Raw genomic sequence first — 14776 nt, forward strand, 5'->3', positions numbered from 1 at the left:
TAGGCTCCCTCTGGTAACCCAAGATGATTGAGCAAGTTAGAACACTCTTTATTCATGAGAAACTTGTAAAGACTGTGACTTTCATGTGTTAAAAGAATGGCCAAAAGGAAACACCCAGTGATTCTGATTTTAGTTTTTCTTAAGGCATTTAAAAAGTTTAGGCAAACATTAGATGTCTCTTTAATTTGTTAATAAGAGAGCAGGTGTGAGTGTGTTGTGTAATACTCGTGTATCTTGGAATGCCTGAATGCCTGTACTTAAAGTTTGCATTTACATTCAAATATTCTAGGTGTGTAGCTATTACTCAGCACCTACACCACCCATGAGAAATTTTATTTCAATCATACGTTAGCTATTTAAAATACACACACACACACACACACACACACACACATATACACACATACATACACACACAAAATAACTTTACCAAGAGTTGGGCCAACTTTTCAACCGCCCATATAGTTATTAATTAGTATTAACATTTCAACCTGGGTTTGGGTTTGGAATTAGATGATTATTATAATGTAATTCTAAGACTTTTGGAAATTAGAACTTTTTTAGGTTTTATCAAAACCTAGCCATACCCAGGAAGCATGTAGTACATGTTATAAAATGTGGGAAAAATAAGAAACCCAATTCCAGAGCAACAGAAAACAAGTCAAGTTTCTCACTCTTTCAAATAAGTCTCAAAATAAAAAAAATTTTTTTTTTTTTGAGATGGAGTCTAGCTCTGTTGCCCAGGCTGGAGTGCAGTGGTGCAATTTGGACTCACCATAACCTCCACGTCCCGGATTCAAGTGATTCTCCAACCTCAGCCTCCCAAGTAACTGTGATATCAGGTGTCTGCCACTACGCCCAGCTAATTTTTGTATTTTTATTAGAGATGGGGTTTCACCATGTTGGCCAGGCTGGCAAACTCCTGATCTCAGTTGACCCACCTGCCTTGGCCTCCCAAAGTCTTAGGATGACAGGTGTGGGCCACCATGCCCGGCTAGTATCAAAATATTTGAAATTAGTCATAATAGTCCCCTTAAATCATCTCTTTTTAAAATCAAACAGTTCCTGTGCTCTCAAGTTCATTTGATGTGGTTTCTAGACACTTTAACGACTCTGTTTCTTTACTTTGTTACCATTCTGAATCACCAATGCCCCTTTTACAATACAACTAACTAGTAGTTAAATAGCGCTCAAAATAGGAGCTGACCAATGCACCATAGAGAAAGATAACATTTCTCCCTTTGCACAAAGCAATTAATCTAAACTTTCATGAATCACAGGAACCTTATTATTATTCCCCTCTTAACCTACATATCCAGTATTTTGAAATATTTTCCTTTCAAGCTGCATTTTTAAAGAAATAATTATTTTTCCCAAGATCTAAATGTTAATACACAAAAGTTTATGTATTTCCAAACAAAGCAAAGACTCATATAGCCTCACTGCAAGTGATCATATCATTATATTACTTATTATTAAATATTTTATAGATCTCTCCTGTCAAACACCAATTACTTACATCAAATAGACCTAAAGGCCCAAGAATTTCAGGCTGGAAATCCCTCATGTGATACAATATTTCTGTTATTAAAGATTGCTTTTCTTTTTAGAACAGCTGATAAACAATAAACAGCTTACATTTGAGAGTAAAATTTAATGAGTTTTTTTAAAGCACGCATAAAAATGTGAAACCATCAGCACAAATCAAGATAACACTTCAGCCCTTCTAAAAGTTTCCTGGGTGCCCCTCCTCCTTTTTTTATGAGACAGTCTTGCTGGAGTGCAGTGGCGCAATCTCAGCTCACTGTAACCTCTACCACTTCCCGGGTGCCACCACACCTGGTTAATTTTTTTTTTTTTTTTTTTTTTGTATTTTTAGTAGACATGGGGTTTCACCATTTTGGTCAGTCTGGTCTCAAACTCCTGACCTCATGATCCATCTGCCTTGGTCTCCCAAAGTGCTGAGATTACAGGTGTGAGCCACCGTGCCTGGCCTGGATGCCCCATTTTAATCTCTTCTTCTCTCCAACTCTGACTGTAGACAACTACTGATCTGCTTTTTCTCACTATAGATTGTCTACATGTTCTAGAGTTTTAAATAAATGGTATCATTAAGTATGTACTATTTTCTGGTCTGTCTTCTTTCACTCAGCATAACAATCTTGCGATTTATCCACATAGTTACATATATCAATAGTTTGTTTCTCTTTATCACTGAGTAGTACTGCATTCTATGGATATTCCATAATTTGTTTATCCATTGCCTGTTGATGGACATTTGAATTGTTCCCATTTTTTGTTATTATAATCAATAAAGTTGTTAAAATACTTATGTAGAAGTCTTTGTGGACATATGCTTTCATTTTTCTTGGGTGAAAACCTAGAAATGGAATGACTGAGTTGAATTATGTATGTTTAAATTTTTCAGAGACTGCTAAACTTTTTCTAACATAAGAGGTCTGTGGAGTTCCAGTGGCTCCACATCCTTGACAATACTTAGTATAGTCAGTCCTGTAAATTTTAGTTATTTGAGTGGATGTGTAGTGGTATCTTACTGTGGTATTAATTTGTATTTTCTTGATGACTAATGGAGCTGAGCATCCTTCCATATGCCATTCCTATACAATATTTTCATTTGTGAAATGTCTGTTGAAATATTTCCCCCTTTCAATAAATTTTTAAATGTATTATTATCTTTCAGAGATGAGGTCTCACAGTGCTGCCCACACTGGAGTGCAGTGGAATGATCATAGTTCACTGCAGCCTTGAACTCCTGGGGTCAAGTGATCATTCCATATCAGCCTCCTGTGTAGCTGGGACCACAGGTGTGCACCATCACACCCAGCTAATTAAAAAAAAATTTTTTTTTTTGACAGATTCTTTTTTTGCTCTTTAGGTTGGTCTCAAACTCCTGGGCTCAAGCAATCCTCCCATCACAGCCTCCTGAGTAGCTGAGATTACAGGCACCTGGCCTTTCCTTTCTTACCACTGAGTTAAAATAGTTCTTTCCATATTCTGGGTAGAAGTCTTTTGCCAGATGCGTGTATTGCAAATAATTTCTGACAAACTGTGGCTTACCTTTTTACTTTTGCAAGGGTTTTATAAAGAGAAAAAGGTTTTAATTTTGATGAAATACAAATTAACCATTTTTTGTTTTATCCTTTGTGCTTTTCTGCATTCTACTTAAGAAATCTGCCTAATATAAAGTCGCTAAGATTTTCTCCTATGCCTTTTTCTAGAATCTTCAGATTTCATTCTTACTTTTAGTTGTATGATCTATTTTTAGATACATTGTATACAGTGGGAGGTATGAATTGTAGCTTTTTGTTGAGGAGGGGCATATGGACAATTGTTCTAACATCATTTGTTGAATAGATTATCATTTCCTAACTGACTTTCTTTGCTAGCTTTGTCAAAAAAAAATTGGCAAAATATGCATGAATTTATTTTCAGATTCTTTTCCATTCACTTATAGCCTATTGGTAAACTAATACCACACTGTTTTGGCTAATGAGTTTTAAAAAAAAAATCAGATATTATAATTTTGCTTTTTTTCAAAATTGTTTTGAAAAATGGTCTCTCCCATTTCTACATATATTTTATAAACAGCTTATAAATTTTTTTTAAGCAGGCTAAAATTTGATTCGGATAGCAATGAATTTATAAATTGACTGAAGAGAACTTATATCTTTGAATCCATGATCACAGTATTTTTTCCCATTGATTTCACTCTTTAATTTCTCTCAGCAACATTCTGTTGTTTTCAGTGTATAGATATGGCACATCTTTGTTCAAATTTATCCCTGAGTTTTTTCTTTCAGATGCTTTTATCAATGGTGTTATTTCAATATTCATTTCTGATTGTTCATTGTTATTACAGGAAAACAATTTATATATTAATATTATAGCCTGTAACCTTGCTAAATTTACTTTTTAGTTTTACTACCCATTTTAAAGATTGCTTATTATTTTCTATATAAACAATTATCATCTCTGAAAAAAGTGTCTTCAAATAACATTATGTATAAGAAGCTTAAGACAGTATCCTTTCATTTTGCTACTCCTGGCCTTTACACTACTGTCATACGTTTTACTTCTATATGTTATAAAACCCAGAATATATTATATTGAAACCTTAAACAATTATCTATTAGACAGATTTTTAAAAACTAAGACAAGTATTTTATATATACTAATATATTTGTCATTTCATGTGATTTTTCCTTTGTTTAGATCCATATTTTCAAGTAGTATCATTTTGCTTTTTTGGAGGGCTGGGAATAGAAAATTATATTGATAGGTTTTTGTTGTTATACTTTTCTTTCAGTCCTTTAAGAATATCGCCCCATTATCTTCTGGCTTGAATTGTTTTTGTTGACAAGCCTTGTTATGATTTTCTTCATGTTTCTTGTGCTTGAATTTCATTCAGCTTCTTTGTCTTGTAGGTCTACATTTTTAAGTTTTTCATTTAACTTCTAAATCTTTTGGTCATTATTTCTTCAAATACTTTTTCTGTCCCCTGACCCTCTCTTCTCTTCTTCTGGAACTCCAATTACATGTTAGGCCACTGAAGTTGTTCCACATCTCATTGATTCTCTGTTTCAATCTGGATGGATTCTATCACTACGTCTTTAGGTTCACTAGTATTTCCTTCCTTTTGCAGTATTTAACATGGGGTTAACCTCATCCAGTCTATTTTTCATCTGACTTTGTATGAGATGAAAAATCTCATCTCTATAAATTCAATTTGGATTTTTTAATACCTATGCTCATGTTTTCTCCTACCTTCTTGAATATCTGGAGTATATTTATAAAAGTTATTTTATCATGTTATCTTTTAATTCCATCATCTGTCCCATCTCTGCATCTATACTAATGATTATGGTTTCTCCTCATTATGGATCAGGTCAGATTTTCTTGTTTCTTTACATGCCTGATAAATGTTTGATTGGCTGTCATACAGTATGAATTTTATGTTTTGTGTGCTGGATTTTTTGGTGTTGCATGAAATTGTTTTGAGCTTCATGTGCGACGCAGTCAAGTTACTTAAGTTTGATTCTTTTGAGCCTTGCCTTTAAGCTTTGTTAGGTAGGCCCAGAACAGCTTTTAGCTAGGGCTAATTTGGCTCCACAACTGATGGATTAACTCTTTGAGGCCTTTACTCAATGTGTTAGGAAGTCTTTCCTCTCTGGCTGGTGGGAATACAAATTATTCTTGGTACGGAGCAAACTCCAGGGATTGTTCTGTTTGTTTCTTTGTCCTTGGTGACTTCTTCGCATGCATGCTGATCCATACTCAGCTAAAGACTCAGGCGGGGCTTTTTACAGATCTCTGAAGTTCTAGGAGTAGTGCCCATCATTCAGGTATAAATTCTGTACTTCTTCTCTCCTACAAATTCTAGTCACCTCAGTACTCCCAAGTCCAAACCCTGTCTCCTTAATTCAGGGTGATTACTGGCATCTGTCTGAGGTTTTTTTCTCTCTGAACTGCAGTTAGAAACTCTCTCCCACAAATAAAGTTACATAAATTGTAGGGCTCATCTTTGTTTCTGTTCTCTCAGGTATCATTACCCTGTGTTATTGGTGTCCAATGTCTGAATCCTATTGTTTCATATAATTTTATTCCATTTTTACTTGTTTAAGAGGCTAAATCCAGTCTGTGTTATCCCAACATAGCTAGAAGTGGAGGTTTTGCTGCTGCTTTTTTTTTTTTTTTTTTTTTTTTTTTTTTTTTTTTGAGACAGAGTCTCACTCTGTTTCCCAGGCTGGAGTGCAGTGGCATAATCCTGGCTCACTGCAACCTCTGCCTCCTGGGTTCAAGCAATTCTCCTGCCTCAGCCTCCTGAGTAGCTGGGATTACAGGTGCATGCCAATGCCAGGTTAATTTTTGTATTTTTACTAGAGACGAGGTTTCACCATATTGGTCAGGCTGGTCTCAAACTCCTGACCTCATGATTCACCCACCTTGCCCTCCCAAAGTGCTGGGATTACAGGCATGAATCACAGTGCCCAGCCTGCTGCTTTTAAAGCACACTTAGGGCCATGGTCTGTAGCCATATTGGCCGTGTATTGTATAACTCCAGATTACAATGTAAACACATCCCCTTTTTATCCCTACTCTAGATTTGGGCAAATGACAGCCCTAACTACAGTCTATTCACATTAAGCTTGAGATAATCCCTAATTTATAAATGTTATGATTTCATTGTTTGGTACCTAAACAAGTCTTCTTATCAAATCAATACCACAAATGATTATTTTGTTCAACTCCACAACAGACTTATAACATAACTGAAGTTTAATGTCTATAGAGTTTGAGGGGAAAAAAAACCACCTAAATACCATGTATAATACAGTTTCTGTGAGAAGAACCAATTGGAATTCTAACTACACAGTCTAGGAACATATTTTCCTCACCTGTTAGTTTAGGGTCTACACACATCTACCTGGAAGGGGTTGGGAGAATAAGGGTTAAGACTATATACATTCAGATAGTCGATGAGTCAGATACTGACTTATAATGTGTACATTAATAATTTTTACCCCTCTAAAGGTATGTTACAAAAGGATCTCTTTAGTTAACATAAAGACTAACTTGCGATGACAGCAAAATAAAATGTACTTACTCATCCAACTCTTCTTCTTCAGTTTTAGAACTATCAGCATAGAGGTACTTGCTCATGTCCACAGGTCTTATATTTTTTCTTTTAGTAGACTGGGGAGGAGAATCCTTTATGGTCACAAATGCTTCTGGCTCATCAAATGGGTTTAAATACTGTGGAGTCTGTACCTCTTTAAAGGGATTATAGCTGTTATCATAAAAAGAGTCTTCTGTTTTTCTAGGTGAAGCTGTTTCAGTGATTGGTTCTATAAAATAATAACAGATTAATTAAATCACAATAATACCATATGATACTTTTTAATATTGTCTAGTGTTTTCAAAAATATGCACTAATGAATTAATATACTATGGGACTGAGAAAGTGCAAAGCAATAATAAAACAACAATATATTTTAGAGGGGCTAAGTATTCTTAATGTTCAGAAGATGTAGTATCTAAAATCACTGTCTATTTCTCTAGGAATGGTACTTCCAAAACCGGCATTTTGGGATCATTAATGTTTCTTGAGAGCCTTTGCAGTAACTAATAGTATTAACATTATGGTATGCTAATTTTGAAAATGGTTTCTTAGATGTGCAAAATTATATTCTTTTATTGTAGTCTACTAGCTTGCCATTAAAACCAATACATGAAAATAAATTTCTGTTTTTAAAAGAACATGAAATGGGCCAGTTGTGTTGGTGTGCACCTGTAGCCCCAGTTCCTAGGGAGGCTGCGGTGAAAGAACAGCTGGAACCCAGGAGTTCAAGGCTCTAGTGAGCCATGATTGTACCATTGCACTCCAGCCTACGTGATAGAGCATGACCACAACTCAAAAATAAAATTTAAGGCCAAGCATGGTGGCTCACACCTGTAATCCCAACACTTTGGAAGGCCAAGGTAAGTCATCACTTGAGGTCAAGGAGTTCGAGACCAGCCTGGCCAACATGATGAAATCCCATCTCTACTAAAAATACAAAAATTAACTGGCAGATGCCTGTAATCCCAGCTACTTAGGAGGCTGAGGCAGGAGAATTGCTTCAACCCAGGAGGCAGGGGTTGCAGTGAGCTGAGATTGCACCACTGAACTCCAGTCTGGGCAATAGATTGAGACGGTGTCTAAGATAAAATAAAATAAAATTCTAAAAAATAAAATAAAAAGATCAAGAAATTGATTCATTTTTGAAACGTTTTCTGGTATTTACATAAGCACAGACAACTCAGGAATCTGATAATTCATTCTGTCTGTGTCATCAATATACTCACACATCACTGAACTTGTTTTCTCAAAGTTTTCAAAGAGCAGGTTTCTGTATGGTACGAGACCTTAAATCTTTAGAGCTCTTAATGAGATTATTTTTCAATGTAACTTAGATTCAATCAATAAGAAGAATAACACAAGTATCTTCAACTTGAAAGCACTATACTAAAATAACACTGCTGGTAAGCTGATAGATATATTACATTAAGTTTTTCTAACTTTTATTATTTCAAATTTTAATTTGAAAACAATAGTACTTTTATTTTTATTTATTTATTTTTTTTGAGACACAGTTTCACTCTGTTGCCCAGGCTGTAGTGTAGTGGCACAGTCTTGAACTCCTGACCTCAAGTGATCTACCTCCCTCGGCCTCCTGAAGTGCTAGGATTACAGGCATGAGTCACCTTGAAAAAATGGCACATTGTTGTTTTTTTTTGAGACGGAGTCTCGCTCTATTGCCCAGGCTAGAGTGCAGTGGTGTGATTTTGGCTCACTGCAACCTCCACTTCCCCGGTTCAAGCGATTCTGAGTAGCTGGGATTACAGGCACGTGCCACCATGCCTGGCTAATATTTGTATATTTAGTAGAAACAGCGTTTCACCATTTTGGTCAGGGTGGTCTCAAGTTCCTGATCTTGGCCTCCCAAAGAGCTAGGATTACAGACATGAGCCACTGTGCCCAGCCTCAATGGTATTTTTAAAATAAAAGTCTGACTCAAAATACAAAACCACTATAATAGTAGAAGTACTTAGCATGAGGCTTTTTCTTCTTTTATGTTTATTAGTATTTTAAAACCAAACAAGAATACGTAATAAAACTGTCCAAGATTTGCTGATAAAAATATTTTCTCAAATTGTAGAAAAATTTCAGCGAGCCAAAAATCACAGTGTATTAAAAGTAATTTTAATTATGCCATGCAATACTAGCAAAATATTCTACGAGAGGAAGGTATAAAATTGGTTATTGAAATTGTCAAGAAAAATTGCTTCATAAGTGACATTTTGAACAACTTAATCTGATTATAAAAATTTTATGACTGATACTTATTAATGACTTTTATATTTTAAAGTCAAACTACATATGCTTTAGATGTTAGCCCAGAAAATTTATTTTGTCTTTATGTTGAAAAGAACATAAAATGAAAAACTTCTCAGCTGAAATTCTGTACACCATGGGGAAGCAATTAAAAAGTCTGAAAAGGAAGTCATAAAATCATAATAAAGCAATCCTGAAATGAATTTAAACATAGCCTATATTAAAGAAGAGACTCAGTAACACTATCTTTCGTAATACCATAATATTCAAACTTAACACCACTAGAATCTTTATAATTATGTAAATTAAGCATTTTCTTTGCTCCTTAAGGGAAGAGGGGCTGTAAAGTTTTTCCTATCCAATTGTGTGCTAACAAATGTCAGGGCTCAAATGTTTAAGAAACCGACAAAATGGGTCGATAAAAATAAGTTTTTATTTTTTCTTTCAGGAACAGGACTGTAAAAATTAACCCAAGCAAAGTCATCAGTTACAAAACCAAAAGCAAGAAAGTATACATATTATAGAGCAATATTTGAAGATGCTAGAATAGGCAACAAAGGCAGATTTCAGAGAAAAGTATTTCTTTTTTTTCCCTGAGCTGAAGTTTCATACACTGTTGCCCAGGTTGGAGTGCAGTGGCATGATCATGGCTCAGTGCAATCTGGGTCTCCTGGGTTCAAGGGATTCTCCTGCCTGAGCCTCCCGAATAGCTGGGATTATAGGTGCGCACCCCATGCCAGACTCACTTTTGTATTTTTAGTAGAGATGGGGTTTCATCATGTTGGCCAGGCTGAACTTGAATTTCTGGCCTCAAGTGATCCACTCACCTCAGCCTCTCAAAGTTCTAGGATTACAGTGTAAACCACTGTGCTCAGCCTATATTTAATACCTTTCTAAAAAAGCCACTCAAGCACATAAATACAAGAGCCCTAAAGCTGTAAAAGCAAAAAAAGAACCATCTGAACCAGGGGTCCCCAAACTGCGGCCCCCTGAGGCCACTTATCTGGTCCCCGCCGCACTTCAGGAAGGGGCACCTCTTTCATTGGTGATCAGTGAGAGTAGCACAGGATGCGGATGCTCACGTACAGTACTACCTCTGGTGACGTGGGATGCATGCATCACGGCTCCAGAAGCACGTCATATGACACACATCCGGTCTGCGGCTGCCGCGCCCCACATCACCGGAAGCAGTGTGAAATAACAGCAGAAGTAGGAAGAAAGGCAAAGCACTATAACCATTACTATACAGTACAATGGTCCCCATACTCCCACAAATGTACAACAACATAATGGCCCCTATAACCTCCCTTTGCCCAAAAGTCTCCCCCCACATTACTACACACCGTGTTTCCCCTATTATAAGACCCTGTCTTGTATTAATTTTACCCCCGAAAGACGGGGGCTGTCTTATTTTTAGAAGGTGTCTTATAATAGGGGAAACATGCAGCAGTGGGCTTCCCACAGAAGAGGCCCACCGCTGCTGCCCACAGATGTCCAGGACACTGTATACACAGTGTCACAGGCTGATCACCGCCATCCCTGTATATAGCACTGGAGGCAGTGCTGGGCCTGTGACACTGTATACCACTGTCTGGGATACTGGAGGCAGCAGCGCTGGCTGTGAAGGGTGTCACACCTTGCATAGTCCGGCCCTCCAACGGTCAGAGGGACAGTGAACTGGCCCCCTGTGTAAAAAGTTTGGGGACCCCTGATCTGAACAATTGCAATACATTTTTCTTCCCCAAATACTTCTGTTTTGAGGCTGCAAGCTTTTAATCAATAAAGATAAATTATTTCTATAAAAATATTTTTGTAATAAAATATACTTACCCCAAAGACTCTAATAGGGATATATTTAAAGAGAACACTGGTTGACACATATTTGTTTAGATTTACAGGTATAATTAAAGATTCTGAATCAGGTTGGCTTACCTCTTCTACATAGAAATATGATCTTATGTGTTGTCTGCTACTCTCTTTTATACCTCCGATAACAGACTTACATTTAGAAAACTTGATTTTAAAATAGGAAGTTCAAATATTGAATGTCTCAAAACATTTTCTAAGTATTTTTGAACTCAGTATACTTAATTTTATGTAGTATAAAATCAAGAAGTTGTGTGGTCAATAGAAGATAACTGATTAAGAATCTTAGCTCCAAATCCACCACAATTTACCTAAAGTAAAATCATTTAACTCCTTTGGGTCTCAGCTTCCTAATCTATGAAAAGAGATAGTTACTGCCTCTAAGATTTATTGTAACCTTTTTAAGATTTAAAATATGTTCATAATATACAGCCCTCAAACAAAATAAAAATTCATGAATACAAACGTACTATTAACAATTTGGAGTCTGGTAAGAAGGGAAAAAGTAAAGGAAGAGGAGAAGGAGAAAGAATTATAAAATAATATTGCTATCACACAGTGAATCTTAAAGCTAAAAACCTCACTTTCACCATGACAGGCAGTAGCAAAATTATTTAAAACTCATGAAGATTTCATAGATGCAGTCAAAAAAGATGTAAACAGTGGTTAATCATTCTTGCATTTATGTTAAGCAAACAGAGTTTAATTAAACAGAAGTCTCACTTCTGCAACAGCCCTTAGCAAGGCTTTATGAGTTCAAAACTACTGAATAAGAAAAATGACTGAAGAAAAAAAAAACCACTGGTTGTATACCTCACAAGTAAGCCATATATATATATATATATATATATATATATATATATATATATATAAAATAGCAGTGATCCTTAACCTTCTCTCAGCTCCACGTTTTCACATGCATAACTCATTCTTACTACTAATTCTCAGCTACAGAATCTCAGCCAGAGAGACATAGAGTTAGGGGCAGAAGGGCTCATCAGACTAAGTGTCAGGGAAAATGAACCATAGAGAGAAGCTGCCTGTACCACCCCAAAATCAGTACATCCCATATTCTGACCTTACTTGGTAGACGAAACGAAAGAGACTTGTAAAGCCCCATGTAAATGTTTATGTAAGGCATTCTTATTTCTTTAAAAGTAATTCCATAGAAGTAACTCAGAATTGCTGATCAACTGCAAGTGGTATTGAACACAATAATAGTATCACTATAAACAATAAATTTTTTTGTTAGTCTCTTAAGAAAATATTTTCCTGCCCTTATAATTCAACTTGACTATATAAAGACTTTAAAAGTACAGAAAAACTTGCTACCTTCTGAGTCAGGATCTCCAAATGGATTTAATTCTGCAACATCAGGGTCATCAAATGGATTTGAATTCACAGTAGCCGCATCCTTTTCTGCTTCATCCAAGAAGTTAAGTTTGTTGATAAGCTCTGAAAATAAACATATAGGTTAGTTCCATGTTACAGTTAAGCATAAGTATTGATCATTAATGAAACATTTCAAATGGTAAAAATTCACATGAATAATACCTGCAAATAATAGTATATAGCATTTTACCAATGACAGAATGCCATTCAAGTATTTTGTAGCATACCAACATTTTCAAATAAAACAAAACAAACATTTGCATATTAATTGAAAATTATGTCAGATAATGAACTATACTAAAGAAATTTTCATCTCAATTTAATTTGATCCAATAAAAAAAGTGTTGACATAGATTTTTAGAAAAAACATTCTTCACTCCCAAACATGAATAACTGAAATGGGCTTATTATAAGCAAATATTCTAAAAACAATATATTTATAATATATAAACACACTGAAGAAATAGCATGTTATACGACCAAGTATTATCTTAGAAAATGTTTTAAAATCACTATCAAGCATCCTGACACAAGACTTTGCTAAAGATAAGTTCTGTTATCTTGTTGCCTGTTGGTACACTACAAATTACCAAAGAAAACATTCAAGGAAAAGCACAAAGACAAAACTGACAGCTAAGTACAGACAGAAGTCAAGAGGTAGCAGGTCACAGTAAATACAGGCAATCAGAAGCAGAAAGAAAGGAGGAAAGCTCTTAGACCTTCAGAGGAACTGGCTGATTTAGCTGAAGGCATATTTGCTTGCTTTACGCAGTCATCTTGATCTTCATCTAAGCTGCTCAGAGCATTCAACTGGTTTACAATTTCTGTAAACAGAAGCCAGTCAAGACAAATATAAGGTAAGGTCATTTAATTAAAGAGAAGTAGGAGTATGCTCTTACCCAAAAAGACAAAGAGGAGATGTTTGGTTAATCAACAGAATACATTCAATGGATGTTATTTTGATGAACTATAACAGACATGTTTAACTGAATGTTATGCTGTACTCATAAAATAGAAAGCGGTTTACTGTTAAAAGTATACTAGTAACATCACAACTATGTTAATAAACACAAAACAGAGATAATAACTCAAGAAGTTGATGCTGGCTTTCACATTTTTCATTTGTAAGATAGAATTTTGCTTTAAACACATACATTAAAAACAAAACAAAAAAATACTCTTGATACTGTAGAAAATATTTGTCATTTGTTTTATGATATTCTAAATTTAAACTAAAAGTTTTAAGTATCTAAATGCATGAATCATGTATATAGTAAGTATGTATTCACATTCCATTTAAAAAATCAGCACTAAAACAAGAAAAGCAAACAACAGCTACTATTTTCTACTCCTGTTTTTTAATAGGATCTGTTCTTTTAAGGCAACTCTAGAGTTTACGCTTTAGAAAAATCTTATAATAGATAATAATAGACAAAAAAAGGACAGAAAAAAATTTAAGATACAATTTTTTATATGAGTCATCTATATTTTAAACAACTCTGAATATGTAAAATTCTCACTCACTGGGTGAAAATTAGACAACTCAAATAACCTTTTAGGGTACTACAGATAGTTCCTGATGTTTCCAAAGTTACAACCTAGGAATAACTTAGATATAATGATACAGTAAATAGATCCAGATTATCCAGTAGGAAAGAAAGAAAATTATTAGAAGTAGAACACAGTTGTAAATCTGACATTAGAAGTATGTTCTTTAACACTGTAAATCTAAGGACACATGCTAAATTTTATTTGAACTAAATCATCTAATATGCATTTATAATACAGCTGCCTGCAAGTATTCATCTACTGAACAAATATTTATTTATCAGTCTATGCCAAGACCTATTCTTGGGACACTAAAACAGACATGGTATTGTCCTCGTGGAATTTACATTCTATAGAGACAAATTAACATGGAAACAGAACAAATACCTACAGGCATACCACATTTTATTGCAATTCCCAGGTATTGCATTTTTTAAAATTAAGTAAAGGGTTTTTGTTTTTGGTTTGTTTTTGCTTAAAGCATCAAAAAATTTATTATCTAACTGTTGTGGGAATCAGAAGATTTGCTGGGCTACAATTAGGATGTTTGCTAGGCTGCATTATTTTCTGGAGCCTATAGGGCAGAAATTGCTTCCCTCCCTTTTCCAGCTTCTAGAAGTCACCCTTGTCTAGAAGCCACTCCTTAACTTATGACCCCCTTCCTCCATCTTCAAAACCAGCAACAGTGGGCCAAGTTGTTCTCACATCACATGTGCTGACTTTCTCTTCTGCCTCTCACAACCATTTTAAGCACCCTGGTAATTACACTGAGCCACATGGATAACCTAGCAGACTCTCCCACTAAGACACGGTCAGCTTATTAACAACCTCAATTCCGTCTGCACCTTACGAACTGAAGGTCGGTGACAACTCTAAGATTACCAAGTCTATCAGCACCATTCTCCCAACAGCTCATTTTATGTCTGTGTCACATTTTAGTAATTCTCACTGTTACAGGATCCTTGGGATGTAGCTTTTCTGGCTGGAAACCTCTGTAGCTGGTAGTGCCTTTACCCAAGTTTTTTTGCTCAGGCCTGCTGGACTCATTCCACTCACTTGGCCTGACACGCTGTG

At 35.4% G+C, this 14776-nt stretch overlaps 1 protein-coding gene across 15 annotated transcripts in view; it reads right to left on the reverse strand.

Annotated features, from left to right (window-relative positions):
* The window catches only part of EHBP1 (EH domain binding protein 1), a 560843-nt gene that overhangs the window by 156665 nt on the left and 389402 nt on the right, over positions 1-14776 (reverse strand). For 9 of the 15 annotated variants that reach the window (XM_074399272.1, XM_074399282.1, XM_074399294.1 and 6 more), the window contains 3 exons: positions 12874-12978; positions 12095-12217; positions 6626-6866 (listed from right to left, as the gene is read on the reverse strand). In XM_074399272.1, coding sequence (XP_074255373.1) covers positions 6626-6866; positions 12095-12217; positions 12874-12978 — 469 coding nt within the window. The remainder of the gene's footprint in view (positions 1-6625; positions 6867-12094; positions 12218-12873; positions 12979-14776) is intronic. The other 6 variants (XM_074399328.1, XM_039477340.1, XM_039477320.1 and 3 more) reach the window with 1 other exon arrangement.

The sequence above is a fragment of the Saimiri boliviensis genome, chromosome 1 (genome assembly GCF_048565385.1).
Source record: "Saimiri boliviensis isolate mSaiBol1 chromosome 1, mSaiBol1.pri, whole genome shotgun sequence".
NCBI lineage: Eukaryota > Metazoa > Chordata > Mammalia > Primates > Cebidae > Saimiri > Saimiri boliviensis.